Consider the following 14,499-nt stretch of genomic DNA (forward strand, 5'->3'; position numbering starts at 1 on the left):
GCTTCATTTGTGTTCAACTTCTAGTACGAGTCGTGTTATAACTGCACTTCAGTCCTGGAGTTGGATGTTGAGAGTATCCAGTTTTGCATTTTATGTAGTTAAGACCACTACTTTCTGCCCTTAGCTGTGTGTTGTTTTTGTTCTGTAGCTCTCTCATTTCATTATGTATTGCTTTAACTATATGTGGTTGAAAGGACAATAAAAGCCTCATGACTTGACTGTTCTTCTCCAGTAAGGTCTTTCTACACAATCCCCGGTCTCAACAAAGCCACTAAATCATGTTTGGTGTGTCATACCTACCATAAATCACTTTAGTACTGAAAAGTCCAACTGTAAACCTTAGAGCTATGTGGTATATTTGATGAAATGGTACATTTTTGGTTTTAAACTAAAACCTGGCACACTGTACCAGAATTACATTTCAACAGAAATTAGAACAGTGAAGTTATAACTTCAATTCTAGCATATTAAGGTATATTATCTTATAGCAGCTCATACAAAGTTACAGTGAAGGTGACCGATGGGGTTATGGAGCTTCTTTTGAAATCCAACAGAACTGCCCAGTATAATTCCTACGAGTTTTCCAGGATCAGATTGCATGGAGTAGTGTTGATTCAGACAGCACTTGGACCATCTGTGCACCATATGACACATGATATTACCTCTGTGAGTCTGTGACATATTTGAAGAGAAGCTGAGTGTAGAAAGACGAATGCTTTTTCCAGATTTAAATGAAACACTATTTAATGTCTTCAGTCAAATACATTGTCATCATTCACAAGCCTTTCTTATAGAGTGGTCCAATTACATGATCTGAATGATCGGTTCGCCAAAGCTGCTTCAGGACTGGGATGTTGCTTGAACACGTACATCTGAAACCACACATCTAATTAGAATAATCAATTATAAAACCTAGATTGCTTTATGACCATTATATTAATCTATATATATATATAGTAAGGCTAATGCACACGCTGGTAAATGGTGTTGCTAAAACTGCAAATACATGTAGAGTAGCACAAGTTATTCTTTCATCCCTTAATCGTGTTTTTGCTGAAAATGTATTGATAGAATTGTTATTGTGGCTATATGACTTAACATAAGGCACCATAACGTTTTACTTCTTTCACATAAAAAAAAAAAAGTGAAGTATTCCGAGAACATCTAGTAAACTACAATAAGTAGTCATAAAAAATAAAATAGCAAGGAAACGTTGTAATAACGGTCAATTGATAGTACAGCCGTCCTGCTAGTCTTAGAAATCAAATCAAACCCGGTCCCAAAAAAAAAAACCCATAAAAAAAATTAAATAAAAAAAAAATGCACCACATCATTGATTATACACGTCATGGCTTATACAATGTAAATGTCTGACTAGAAATTCATTTTTGTTCAATAAGCAAATAGATAAGATTGATCCAATCAAGATCTTGTTAATTTTGGCTGCAAGCTCACTTTTTTAACATAAAAAAAAAAAAGATCAGGCAATTATTTCAAAATGATACAAAATAAATTAAAGATATTTACCATATATATAGATATTTTATATTTGTATACATTCAAAAGAAAATACATCTGTGATCAGCAGAAAAAGGCTTGGGGCTCCCAATCTGAGCTATCGTGCTTTGTTAACTCTGCACTTTCCACTCCTGGATAAAAGGAGCAAATTAATCCTGGATATCTACAGCAAGCAACGCTTCTTAAAATGACAAAGCAGATGTGATTTTTTTTTTTTTTTTTTAAAAAAAAAAAAAAAAAAAGGAGGTCGTCAATAAAAATTATGCACAGCTAAAGGGGCGAGGTGCAGAACACATCAAGCTTTGTACTTCTCTTTTCCCGTTTCACTGATGACACAGATATGCTGAAAGGCAGAACAGGACAACGTCAGCTCATGTTTATGTACAAATAATTTCACAAAAAAATAAATAAATAAATAAATCCACACAATAACTTACATTTAAATCTCTAAAGTACTCGTTGTAATCTAGCGCATATCCCACCACAAATTTGTCAGGGACCTCGAATCCTACAACTAGAGGGGGGGAGGGGGGGGGGAATTAACGATTTGTCATGTAAATGGTAATAAATTGAGCATGTGACCTTGTGTGTGCATGCAATCCGATCCATCTATTTATTTACAATGTGCATCAAAACATTCATTTACAGCATCAGGAATTAGGATGAACGCTTAACTCAACTTACAGTCAGGTCTATAGCCAACACTCCTTGGTGTCCTCTTCACAAGTAAACTTTTATAAGAGAAAAAAAAAACAAAACGAGATCATTACTGATAGAGACATAAAATGATTCTGACATGTAAAAGTATACAATAATTACACCGATCTTTGTAACTTTGACAAATAATCACAAATACAACTCACGGTCATATTTTGCATATTCTTAATATAAGGGCTTCCTATCCTCCTCGTATCTCTTCTTACCTGGCCACCTTGACCATTTTTGGATTGTACTGCTTGAGAAGTTCTAACAAGGTCTGCATTGTTTTCCCAGTATCAATTATATCCTTAAGAATGAAACAAATTGCATTAATGACAAATACCACAAAAGTGATGAAACATCATAGGGTATTTAATGTACCATAAATTCACTCGTACCTCCACGATCAAGACATTCTTCAGTGAAGCAGACAGAGAGAGAGAGAGAGAAAGAGGTCAATAATTAATCATCTACCAGATTTCAAACAGTTCCTGCTCTTTTAACTCAATTTCTCCATTTTCCTTTGGAAATCTTCTGTACTTGAAAGCTAACAAAAGCAGAACAGGTGCATGCTTTTGCTCACTTACCTTCCCTGTTAGTGTGGACAGATCATCTCCACCAATCACCTTAATCTCACCTGTAGACTGGTCATTCTGTTAAAAAAAAAAAAAAGAAAAAAGAAAAAAGAAAAAAAAAAGTGTGTAACAAATGACATTTCTGTCACTAATATAGGGGAAACTGGTTTTTACATTAGCACTAAAGGCTGTTTCACACAGAACATACACATGATGTGTGACAAGGAATAAATACACTTCCATTTTTCACACCAGCTGCATGACGATGGCTAACATGAGCACTTGTTCTAAACACTGTCTCTGCAGCGACAAAATCCCACTTCTACTTTTAATGTACTTCGACCGACCTTTATATAAAAAGCAACAACTGGCAATTGTGCTATGACTAAGCAGCTTGCAATTGCATAGAAACAAATAATTTGCATGTAAATGGATCTAAAAAGTCATATAAACGATGCATCTGTGGTGAATTAGCAGTAACATTGACTGAACTTCACCTATATCTAGTCATTTCATGTGTCTTGTGATTGTATGCATGCATTTACATCTGATTTAATGGTGGTCTGCAGACAGATACTGAAATAGGGAGCTGCAGCGTCTGTTAATATGCAAATTGTCTCAATGCAGTCTAGCATCAGCTTCCTGTGTCTTGTTCTTTATTTTTAGTTGTGCTGGAAGGTTCTTATCACATACCAAAAATGGTATAATTTTCAGCCATTTTAATGTTACTGATATCAATAAACATTTTAACTTGTTTGCATTTTTCTTTTGCATTTTAAGTGTGGGGTAGAGGGATGAACAGTTTGAGTGACTAGAGTTATATATTTTTAAATGCATCTTTTCGTATGTGGATAATCTCTAGATATAATCCTAGTAAGCATGAGAAATGTAAAAGTGTAATTTGGGTCATCTGCATATGCTGATATGACAGTACAATACAGCTGAATATGGTGGGGGGGAACAAGCAATCAAAGAAAGGTCAGGGTTTTTTTTTTTTTTTACTTGGTAGCTTTTGAGGCGAATAAAGTCCACAGTCATTGGAATGGAGCGATCGCTGTTGCGGTTCAATGCTTTGATGTAGTCTAGCAGGTCCGCAAAGAACTTGTAGCCCCCTTTGAGCACACAGAGGGCAACAATGTGGTGTCCCCCCATATCCTTCATGATTTCTCTGGCCAGTCGCTCGGTCCTGCAGAGATTAGGGAACAGTGAGGCTTGCTGGATTCGGCTTTCCATTCAAAATCAGCATAGGATCAGTTCTCATTTTACGCAAGCAAAGGTCATTTACTCTCATATCTGTAAACTTGTGCTGGTTACTCAACCTTCACATGACTGAGATAAGTCTTTCTCTGGGTTTACAGAGAAAGCACTAGAGCTAAGGGAACGTTAAATGTTTGCCAAATACCTGTCCATGATTAGTCCATGAGGTATATAGACACGTTCCAGGTCAGAAGCATAGTGTTTTGGTATGCAGAAGAGGTCAAGATCATAACCCTGCTCATCATCGCTGATCTGAAATTCACAAAGTATATTTGTGGTTAATAGTGCAGCAGGCAGACCTCAAAGGTGAGAATGAAGCTCAAACACACACACACAGAATAGGGTAAGGGTTCATACGGTCATTAACCCATCACTCAGCTCTTGAGTCATTTAGGCTACATAGTAACGTACACAAAACAATGAACACGATCTTTCCAATGAAATTTAAGGAACAGACATAAAAAAATTAAAAAAAAAAAGCAGTGGCTTAGGGCCAGTATAAAATAGTCACGCATATCCTAGCCAAATAAATTCATCTAACACAAACTTTATGTTTCTACATTACATTTGGGATATGGTGTAATACATGGTGTAAACATGTTGATTGGTCACTGAATCAAACATCGGGTTGAAAGAGATGTCTTTTAAAACCAATATGTTAAACATGTCCACTAGTCATCACTATATCAACCACACATTTTTCATCACCCCAATGCAGAATGTCTAGGAAGTCCAAATATGGAAATGTTTAAAACTTGATCTTTTAGCAACATGGACAGATTTTTGAGCAAGTTAAACTGGACTCTACTAGAACAAAACTCCTCCTTGGACATACAAGTAGTTATGGTCAATATTAGCTAAAAATGCACCCACAGATCTACATTTTGACAATATTCCAGACACAGTAGACCGTCCAGGTACCTTTAGGATACTCATTTCAACATACTACTTTTTGTGTACATTGATTCTAACCTCAGATACCATTTAGGACGAATTGGGACACAGCAACTGAGTCAGGGGCTTTGATGACTGGTTGTTAAGTTGGTAAAACAAAACAAAAAAAAAAAATAATCCCACTCAACAGCAGCAGCACCTTACTGTACATTGGCTGCACCCTTGGACACCCTTTTGATTATGTCCAAGCAGAACACAATACCTGCACTGACCCTGTGAGTGGCATACAAATTCACCAGGCCTCAGTCACAAAGAAAGGTTATTGTTTAAGACACTGATGGAATTTTTACCTGACAGGACTGCTGTGGTTTCTAAGACCAGAGAGACAAACCTAAGAATGGGGGGAAAAATAAGGGAGCTTATCTGAGCAACAGTACACGTCAACCTGCATGCGGCATCTTATTTATTACACATGATGCTTTTTGGCATGGCGAAATCTGTTGGTTACAACAATCCATGGCTGAGATTTTCATCATGCAAGTAGAAGAGTTTGCAATTCACTGATCTGCGATTCACTGAGCCAAACTGATTTGCATTTGACTGCTTCTACAATTTCTACAGTTCATGCATCCTAAGATATATTACCTCATGAATAAAACATGAAAACAGCCTTTTCCTCCTTTTTTTACCTCAGCAAAAGTACAATTTGGACTGTTGATTGTTACATTAAATGCTGTAGAACAACTGAAGGACATGTTTTTATCATCAAACATGTAGTTTTAATAAGACAAACATGTAGTTCCACATAGTTCTCTTAAACCCAAATGTCTTCAGTATACACCAATAACAAAAGTTTTTGTCTTGCAGTTCTAATACTTTCAAAACAATGTAACTTTACTTCGAAACAGCAGGGGGGGAACGTAATTGAAGAAAAAAATATTTCAGACTTTTGACCTCAGTGTGACCTTGACCCTCTCTTAATCAATTCCAAAATCAGTTTATCTGCAGGTTACAATAATAATTCCATATAAATCCTTCAACCATTCGACAACTTGTTCTTAAAAGGTCTGAACTAAGGAGTATCTCTAACAGATGAGTGGAGGGAGACACATGGACGGATGTACGGACAAGCTGAGAAAACAGATAAAAATGAAAATACAGAGAAACTGGAATGCACAAAGCCCTCTGACATGAAGAATCTCCCATGGCAGGAAAAATAATGACCTTTACAAAGCCCTGAGACTCCATTTATAAACTGTTAAACACCAACAGAAACTTTTCTTTCCTTAGGTTAGATGCATCTATTCTTTGTTAAGTAAAAACACCTATCTGTGTTAATCTGTTTATTATTAGCCTCAAAATATGTAAGTCATCCACTGTTTTTATAGAAACAATAACGTGGCCTGACCTCTCGAATTTGAGAATTAAATAAAGATCGAAAAAGGCAATTCTGTCAAGTCCTTCTGTGTGATTCATTTATTGGAAGTTTGTAACATACTGTTAATTAATGGATTAATGTTAACCTTATGCTAAGCAATAGTGTGATCAGCTGCATTTTAAAACACCATCATCCTAGTAAAATACACCAAACACCAAGCTGGGCATAGCATTATGATCAGCTGCTGAATATTGTGTTGGGCCCCCTTTTGCTGCCAAAACAGCCTTGACCAGTCATGCACTGTGTATTCTGACTCCTTTCTATCAGAACCAGCATTAAGATCATTTTAAACAACAGTAGCTTGTCTATTGGATCAGATCACATGGGCCAGCCTCCTCTACATACGGGCATCTCTGAGCCTTGGCCGCCCATGACCTGTCGCTGGTCCGCCACTGTTCCTTCCTTGGACCACTTTTGACAGATACTGACCACTGCAGACTGGGAACACCCTACAAGAGCTGCAGTTTTGTAGATGCTCTGATCCAGTCGTCTAGCCATCACAATTTGGCCCTTGTCAAACTCGCTCAAATCCTTACGCTTGCCCATTTTTCCTGCTTCTAATACATCAACTTTGAGGAAAAAATGTTAATATATCCCACCCTCTAATAGGTGCCATGATAAGGAGATAATAAGTGTTATACACTGCACCTCAAAATGTTATGCCTGATCGGTGTAAACCACATGCATATACATTTCCATTTAATGCAAGGCTAATATTTAACTGGATTGATTGTAGTGTAGTCAGTAAAACAGTGTAAAGATCAGTAGTGTCCTATCCCATAAAGAGGTCCTGTTTCAACACAGCATTAAATGCCCACGTGACGCTAGATTGTGTTCTCGCTATATGAGATGTCGTATCTGAAGTAAAGATGGTTAACATTATTGTTTGATGGTTGGTAGACTTAAATTAGCTAGCTCACCAACCACCACTACAGCTAGCTCAAAAACACGACTGAATATACAGCAACAGCAAAATGTTATTTCAATTATAATTTAGAATTTTTTTCCCTAGATATTTAAGATAGACACTGTATTAGCATTACCCACCCATAAATAGTTCTAGTGAATTCTGTTAATTTGTCATATGACTGATAATCCAAGAAAAAAAAAAATCTCTTTGCTTTGGCTCATGTTTCTCGCCACAGCTCTGTGGAGTTGTTTCCATTTTCTTTTTGTTTGCAGTATTCGTTGCCAAATGGAACTTAATATTTGCGGGTCACAGTTTTGAAACCTCACAGGCAGACCTTATCTGTGACCTAGAGGTAGTCAACGAAATCAATGAGGATTTTACTCTGTGCAAAAGTTATTGCCCCCTCTCAAGGCACAGTCTGTAAATGACTAATTGGGTTGTACATCAGTTACACTTTGAAAGGAACTGTCAAACTGACACTAAAATGAGCTCATGTACAAAAGACTAGCTCAATTAGTAGTGTGGAGCATTGCTCATCATATTAATATTTCATGAGACTAGCACTGAAGCTGAACACGTTTTCTGTTTTGTCTATTCTGTAAAAACAACAAATAAATGGATAAGTATTCCCACAGTGGAGTTCCCACCCTGAAGCCCAGTCAACTTGGTTGCGAGTTATAAAAAGGTACACAGTTTATGCGCTTACAAAAAAAAATTAGCATGTAGCGTTAGAACAAAACAAAAGGTTACATAGTTTTACTGTTGCATGTTAAACTAGGCTTTGGGAGGAAGGGGAGCTTTCTACATTCTTTCAAAAGTGCCAAGAATTTGAGAAAAATGTTCTCATCTCTGATATCATGGCAATGTGATTAAAACATACACCGATCAGCCATAACATTATGAGCACTGAGAGGTGATGTGAATAACACTGATTATCTCATCATGGCACCTGTTAGTGAGTGGGATATATTAGGCAGCAAGTGAACATTTTGTCCTCAAAGTTGATGTGTTAAAAGCAGGAAAAATGGGCAAGCGTAAGGATTTGAGCGAGTTTGACAAGGGCCTAATTGTAATGGCTAGACGACTGGATCAAAGCATCTCCAAAACTGCAGCTCTTGTGGGGTGTTCCTGGTCTGCAGTGGTCAGTATCTATCAAAAGTGATCAAGGAAGGGCCAGCGACAGGGCCATGGGCCGCCGAGGCTCACTGATGCATTCGGGCAGTGAAGGCTGGCCCGTGTGATCCGATCCAACAGATGAGCTACTGTTGCTGAAATTGCTGAAGACGTTAATGCTGGTTCTGATAGAAAGGTGTCAATACACAGTGCATGATGGGTCAGGGCTGTTTTGTCAGCAAAAGGGAGACCAACACAATGTTAGGCGGTCTTCTTTACCATGATATCCATTGTGTAGATTATTTTCTCTCGAAGATATGCAAGACAAACCTTTAAACAAGCCAAAATAAGACACTGTTTGAATCAAAAATATGTTCGTATTTACTTTGAAACGAGAAATAAAAGCCATTTAAAAAAAAAAAAAAAAAAAAATCAATTTCTCTGTAGCAGTGTGAAAGTGTATTTCATCAGCATTATCACTGTTACTATACACCATTGTAGTAGTTGCATTGATTTTAAACGATGGTGCCAGAGCTCAATATAACCCGTTTACATGGTGTAGTGTAGACCTACATAAACATATTTAATTAATTCAGTCTTGTATAGACTGGCTTTAATGTATGTTAAATAGGACGGGGTTAACACTTAAGAGCTAACCCCTGGTTATGAGTAATTATGTATAATTTACGATATGGACTAGAGATTGATGGAGTGATTGTTTCCACATCCGGCAGGAGCAGCGGATCTGGATTAAATCATGATTCATTCCCTCCCATTGACAGATGATCTAATGTTATAAAAGGTGTGTATAAGGAGCAGCAGAAGCAATATTTAGCCTCCATGTGCTAAGCGCGTGCACCGAGGCCTCAAAACTACCCATGCTATGCTAACTATACAAAACACGCAACACGGAAATTAAACACTTAGTATAATTCATTTAAGAACCTGGTAAGATCAAATATAGGTTTCCTGCAATGTAAAATGTAATATAAACATGTGAGATGCATAAAGCTGTAGTATGACGCGGGGTTACCTAACGGATCATTATAGCAGAGACATGCCGGGGACAAACAGCACACGGTAAGACAGCAGTACATACCACCACACAGGAGCTGCTGGACGCCATGACCAAACTCTGAGCAGTGTGAACTTCACTGCTTATATTAAGTCCACTACGTGAACGAATCAGTGTTTTCGAACGAATCTTTTAAGCAAATGAACCGCTCTCGTTCCCTGCCATGTACTGACTCGTAGGTTTTTTTTAATATGGAGTTTAAGCCCCGCCCCTACCAACGTTTCATTAGAGAGCAGGCTGAGCGGCACTGGTTGGACATATTGAACAAACTTCGAGTCTGAACCAAATGATGGAGGCTCTGTTGTCTCACTGTCGTTTGATCACTTTTTCAACAGGTAGAGATGGGGAACTGTGCATTTGAATCACTGAGACAAGCCTTATCTGTTATACATGTGTTGTTTTTCAGGGGTTGGGCTTGGTCTCTTAGCTCCAGAGAAAGGACCTCTTAATGCTTCAGCATACCAAGAAATTTTTGACAATTTCATGCTCCCAACTTTGTGGGAAAAGCAGGGTCCATAAAGACATGGATGAGTGAGTTTGGTGTGGAGAAACTTGACTGGCCTGCACAGAGTCCGGACCTCAACCTGATAGAACACCTTTGGGATGAATTAGAGCCGGAGACTGCAAGCCAAGCTTTTTCGTCCAACATCAGTGCCTGACCTTACAAATGTGCTTCTAGAGGATGGTCAAAAATTCCCATAAACACACTCCTAAACCTTGTGGAAAGCCTTCCCAAAAGAGTTGAAGGTGTTATAGCTGCAAAGGGTGGGCCAACTCCATATTACATTCATGTGCATGTAAAGGCAGACATCGGTTTTGGTCAGTCTCTGCTCTAATTCATCTCAATGGTGTTCTATCAGGTTGAGGTCAGGACTCTGTGAACTTCCTCCACACCAAACTCACTCATCCATGTCTTTATGGACCTTGCTTTGTGCACTGGTGCACAGTCATGTTGGAACAGGAAGGGGTCATCCCCAAACTGTTCCCACAAAGTTGGGAGCATGAAATTGTCCAAAATCTCTTGATATGTTGAAGCATTAAGAGTTCCTTTCTCTGGAGCTAAGCAACATCTGAATTCAATGATTTGAAGGGGTGTCCCAAAACTTTTGGCAATATTGTGTAAGTGTGTACACATGACTGAATTACTGGTGGCATATTTTTTTGTATTGCAGCACTGAAAACTACTGCATACATGTATGTAAACATTCGTATCCTCATTCGTGACCATTTTCTGACTGAAATGTTATTCTTGTAAATAAATTCACCTATTTAAATAAATCTTGATACTAAAACCTGTCTCCTAAAAACGTCAGGTTTTAAAATTATTGTTTTGAGTGAATGAAAGAACAACATTCATATTATCTAGAAACACACCCACTTGCGCCACCTAATGGTGAAATGCGGTAACTTACGGCAAGTGTTTCTGAACAAAGCAGTAAACAACTCTGGACGGTTCTTTTTGTTGACCGGAATCAAAAGATTCGAGTTTCTGGGATGTATCAAAATGATTCCACGGTGGGGCGTGTTTAGCGAGATAAAGACACAAACAGGGCTGGACCCCAACCTGATTACTATTAATCATGTAGTGCACTAGCTGATGCTTAGAGTCCATGATCGATGAGGGGTACTTGTATAGGGAGTATTAACCCATTTGGGGGCATGTCTACTTGAAAGAGATTGGTGAGCAGATTCAAAATGTACACAATCAACCATAACATTAAAACCACTGACAGGTGAAGTGAATAACATCAATTATCTTGTTACAATGCTGACTGTCAAGGGGTTGGATATATTAGTTAGTTTTTGAAGTTGATGTGTTGGAAGCAAGGAAAATGGGCCAGCATAATGATCTGAATGACTCTGACAAGGACTAAATTGTGATTGTTACACAACAGGATCTCAGTATCTCCAAAACAGCAGGTTTTGTAGGGTGTTCCTGGTATGCAGTGGTCAGAACCTACCATAAGTGGTCCAAAGATCACAGGGTCAGGGTCATGGATGCCCAAGGCTCCTTGTAGCATGTGGGGAGTGAAAAGTTAGCCCATCTGGTCCAATCCCACAGATGAACTTTTGTGGCACATATTACTGGAAAAGTTAATGTTGGCTATGATAGAAAGGTGTCAGCACACAGCACATTACAGCTTGCCACATATAAGACTGTGTAGCTACAGAGTGCCCATGCTGACCCACATCTACTGCCAAATGCACCTACAGTGGCCACATGAGCATCAGAACTGGACCATGGAGTCAGAAAGTGGCCTGGTCTGATGAATCATGGTTTCTTCTACTTTACATGGGTGGCCAAGTGAATGTGAGTTGTTGATCTGGGGAAGAGAAGGCACCAGGATGCACTATGGGAAGAAGGCAAGCTAGCAAAAAGAGTGTGATGCTCTGGGCAGTGTTTTGCTGGGAAACCTTGGGTCCCTGCATTCTTGCAGATGTTACTTTGACATGTACCACCTACCTAAACACTGTTACAGATGAAGTACAGTCCTTCATGGCCTCCAGAAACCCCAGATCTGTGGGAAGCATCTGTGAGATGTGCTGGACAAACAAATCTGATCCATAGAGGTCCCACCTTGACACTAACAGGACTAGACTAATGAAGGTCTTGTGGAGTCCATGCCTTGACAGGTGAGAACTGTTTCGGCAGCACAAGGGCCTACACAATATTAGGCAAATGGTTTTAATGTTATGGCTGATCAGTGTATAATCACTACTTTATTTGCTACATTATAACAAGAGTGAGATCTAGAGTTAATCTCTTAAAGGGAACTCCACTAACAATGTGTCAGTTGCAAATGGTGAGGAAATAAATACATTTTCAGCTGAATGAAAAGTGCAACTGATTGCATGGTTACTTTTGCATGCAATCTGGAAAATTTGTGGAATTAATTTCTGTTGCCAGTAAAACATCCCAAATCAGAAAATCCTACGGTCTGCAAGAGGGTCTTGGTCAGCTGGTCACTTAAAGGGCTGCCATCTTTTTTCTCCCCTTCACATCTTGTGATAATTGCACAAAGGTGGTGCCTTCTTAAGCAGCCAGCTTAGAATTAGCATTATTTTGTTTATTAAAAATACATCATTTTAATTTTTAAGGTTCCCAGTTGAGTAGTGGTTCATCGGACACCTTTTGGAGATGAGTGGGTAATATTTATTTATTCATCTTGAGTAATCATTTAATCCTGGTAAAGATAGATAGATCAGGGTTGAATCACAAAAGTTCTGGCCAAATTATGGAAAAAGAAAGGATCTGTTCACGATCCAAAACATACAGGCTCATCAGTCAAGCATGTTAAAAGTAGTGTCATGCCTATTGAACAAGATTGCAAATCTTTATTGTTGATAAACTCATGATGGTAGCAGCAGAATGAATTCGCAAATCTGTCTGCTTATTTTATTTTTTTTTTTTTACAAAGGAACGCATCCAATCTAATTGTGAGAAACTTTAGCATGCAGCAAGACAATGACACAAAACACCCTGTCCACACATTCAGGGACATGATCAGGGGAAAAATGTAAGGATTTAGACTGGCCAAGTCAATCACTCAATTGTGTGTACATTTCACCTCCTGAAGATGAGACAGAAGGCAGAAACACCCTAAACATGCAACAACTGAAAAAGCCGTGGTACAAGAAGAGAAAAGATTCACAAACAAATGCAAAAGTTTGGTGATGTCAGTGGTTTGGCAACTTCATGCAGTTATTGCAAGTGAGACATAAACAAGCAAACATGAAGTGTTTTTTTAGACTTTTTTGCTCACTTAAAAAAAATTGGGTTGTCTGCCACCAAAGGTGCCATGTTCTGTGTTGTTTAATGCATCCAGATTTCTATATTCTAATCTTTTGATCTTAACCCAAATGTCTTAAGTGTATAGTAAGCAATAAATAAATAAATCAAAAAATAAAAATTGCCCTTGCTATTTCAATAATTTCAGAGGGAACTGGACAAGACAAACATGATCTTTGCACTGCTCTTGGCAGTAATACTTGTCTAATGAAAGTTAAGGACATATAGAGCCATAGCTCTATAATCATAGGATAACAGTGGTTGGAAAGAATCACCTAGATGGCTTCTGGTGTGCATGAACATGCAAGGCATGACATTTCTACAGCCAGAATGTCTAAAACGGCAAGGAATCCTGGTGTAATCAGCACAGTAGGCTATCCACTATCCAGTGGGCCAGCGTCTGTTCAGTTTTATCTCTGTGAGAGATGAACAGTTGGTTCGAGATTCACATGGTTGTATACAGTCTGCATTGCAGCCACATACTGGGCATAGCAAGAAACACTTTGCAGCCTCACCTTCAGGAATCCTGGATTAAACTACAGGGTCACTCTGAGTCATCTAGTCACAGATGGATGTAAAGCTTCAATCCAGAGCGTGCAATTCTCCTGCCGGTTATGTAAAAATGATTGCTAGCCAAAAGCTCAGTTTCCAAACACCCACAGACATTCCATCCATGTTGTTGTAATATACAGTATATGAGGGCTTGCCCCTGACTAGCAGTTCCTGGAGAATAGTTAGTGTTTTGGGAATCAGCCATTGTAGTGGAGTTACCTGTGGAGCAGCTTCCACAGTAGTACATATACAAGGGGCTCTTGCTTTTGGGAGTGTTTCAGTCCTTGCAGTCATAGTGCTCAGTTGCAGATTTATTCTGGGTCAAATCCACAGGCACAGTTGCCCTGGTTGAATGTGCCAAATCGATTTGTCCATTTGAAAGCCAGTGATCAAGTAAAGACACCAACTCTATAAGGTGATGTTACATTGATTCACGTTTCCATATTGCAAAACCAGTAATAGAGATCATGCTCAGTGGAGGTGCAGAGGATAGGTTATTAATGACAAGGTTGCCAGATCACAATAGTTTAAGAGTAATGACAAACAAAAAAATCTTTAGGCTAGTTTCAGGTCTTTTGTGCGTTTTAAGATACAATGAGCAAAGTCATGTGTAAAACGACTAACAAATCAGCTGCTAGACTCTATGTTGCATGTTATTAATTCACACATCCCTGTTAC

At 38.6% G+C, this 14,499-nt stretch overlaps 1 protein-coding gene across 3 annotated transcripts; it reads right to left on the reverse strand.

Annotated features, from left to right (window-relative positions):
- Positions 1-726: 726 nt before the first annotated feature.
- On the reverse strand, positions 727-9,679 carry hprt1 (hypoxanthine phosphoribosyltransferase 1). 3 transcript variants are annotated; one of them, XM_058397970.1, is made up of 9 exons: positions 9,504-9,678; positions 4,195-4,301; positions 3,795-3,978; positions 2,805-2,870; positions 2,616-2,633; positions 2,442-2,524; positions 2,203-2,249; positions 1,956-2,032; positions 727-1,861 (listed from the first exon to the last, which is right to left on the reverse strand). In XM_058397970.1, exons 1-9 carry the CDS (start codon positions 9,528-9,530, stop codon positions 1,814-1,816), a joined length of 657 nt encoding a protein of 218 aa, XP_058253953.1. In that variant the 5' UTR covers positions 9,531-9,678; the 3' UTR covers positions 727-1,813. The 3 variants fall into 3 exon arrangements, with proteins under 3 accessions (XP_058253953.1, XP_058253956.1, XP_058253955.1); XM_058397973.1 differs by having other exon boundaries at positions 9,438-9,584; XM_058397972.1 differs by lacking the exon at positions 1,956-2,032 and having other exon boundaries at positions 9,504-9,679.
- Positions 9,680-14,499: the final 4,820 nt, after the last annotated feature.

Source organism: Hemibagrus wyckioides, linkage group LG08, assembly GCF_019097595.1.
Source record: "Hemibagrus wyckioides isolate EC202008001 linkage group LG08, SWU_Hwy_1.0, whole genome shotgun sequence".
In the NCBI taxonomy this organism is placed as follows: domain Eukaryota; kingdom Metazoa; phylum Chordata; class Actinopteri; order Siluriformes; family Bagridae; genus Hemibagrus; species Hemibagrus wyckioides.

Coding starts and splice junctions, on each gene's coding strand:
- hprt1 (XM_058397970.1), bottom strand. CDS start 9,530: ATGGCGTCCAGCAGCTCCTGTGTGGTG. Junction 2,250..2,441: donor AAAATGGTCAAGGTGGCCAG/GTAAGAAGAGAT, acceptor CTCTTATAAAAG/TTTACTTGTGAAGAGGACAC. Junction 2,033..2,202: donor TGTTGGCTATAGACCTGACT/GTAAGTTGAGTT, acceptor CCCCCCCTCTAG/TTGTAGGATTCGAGGTCCCT.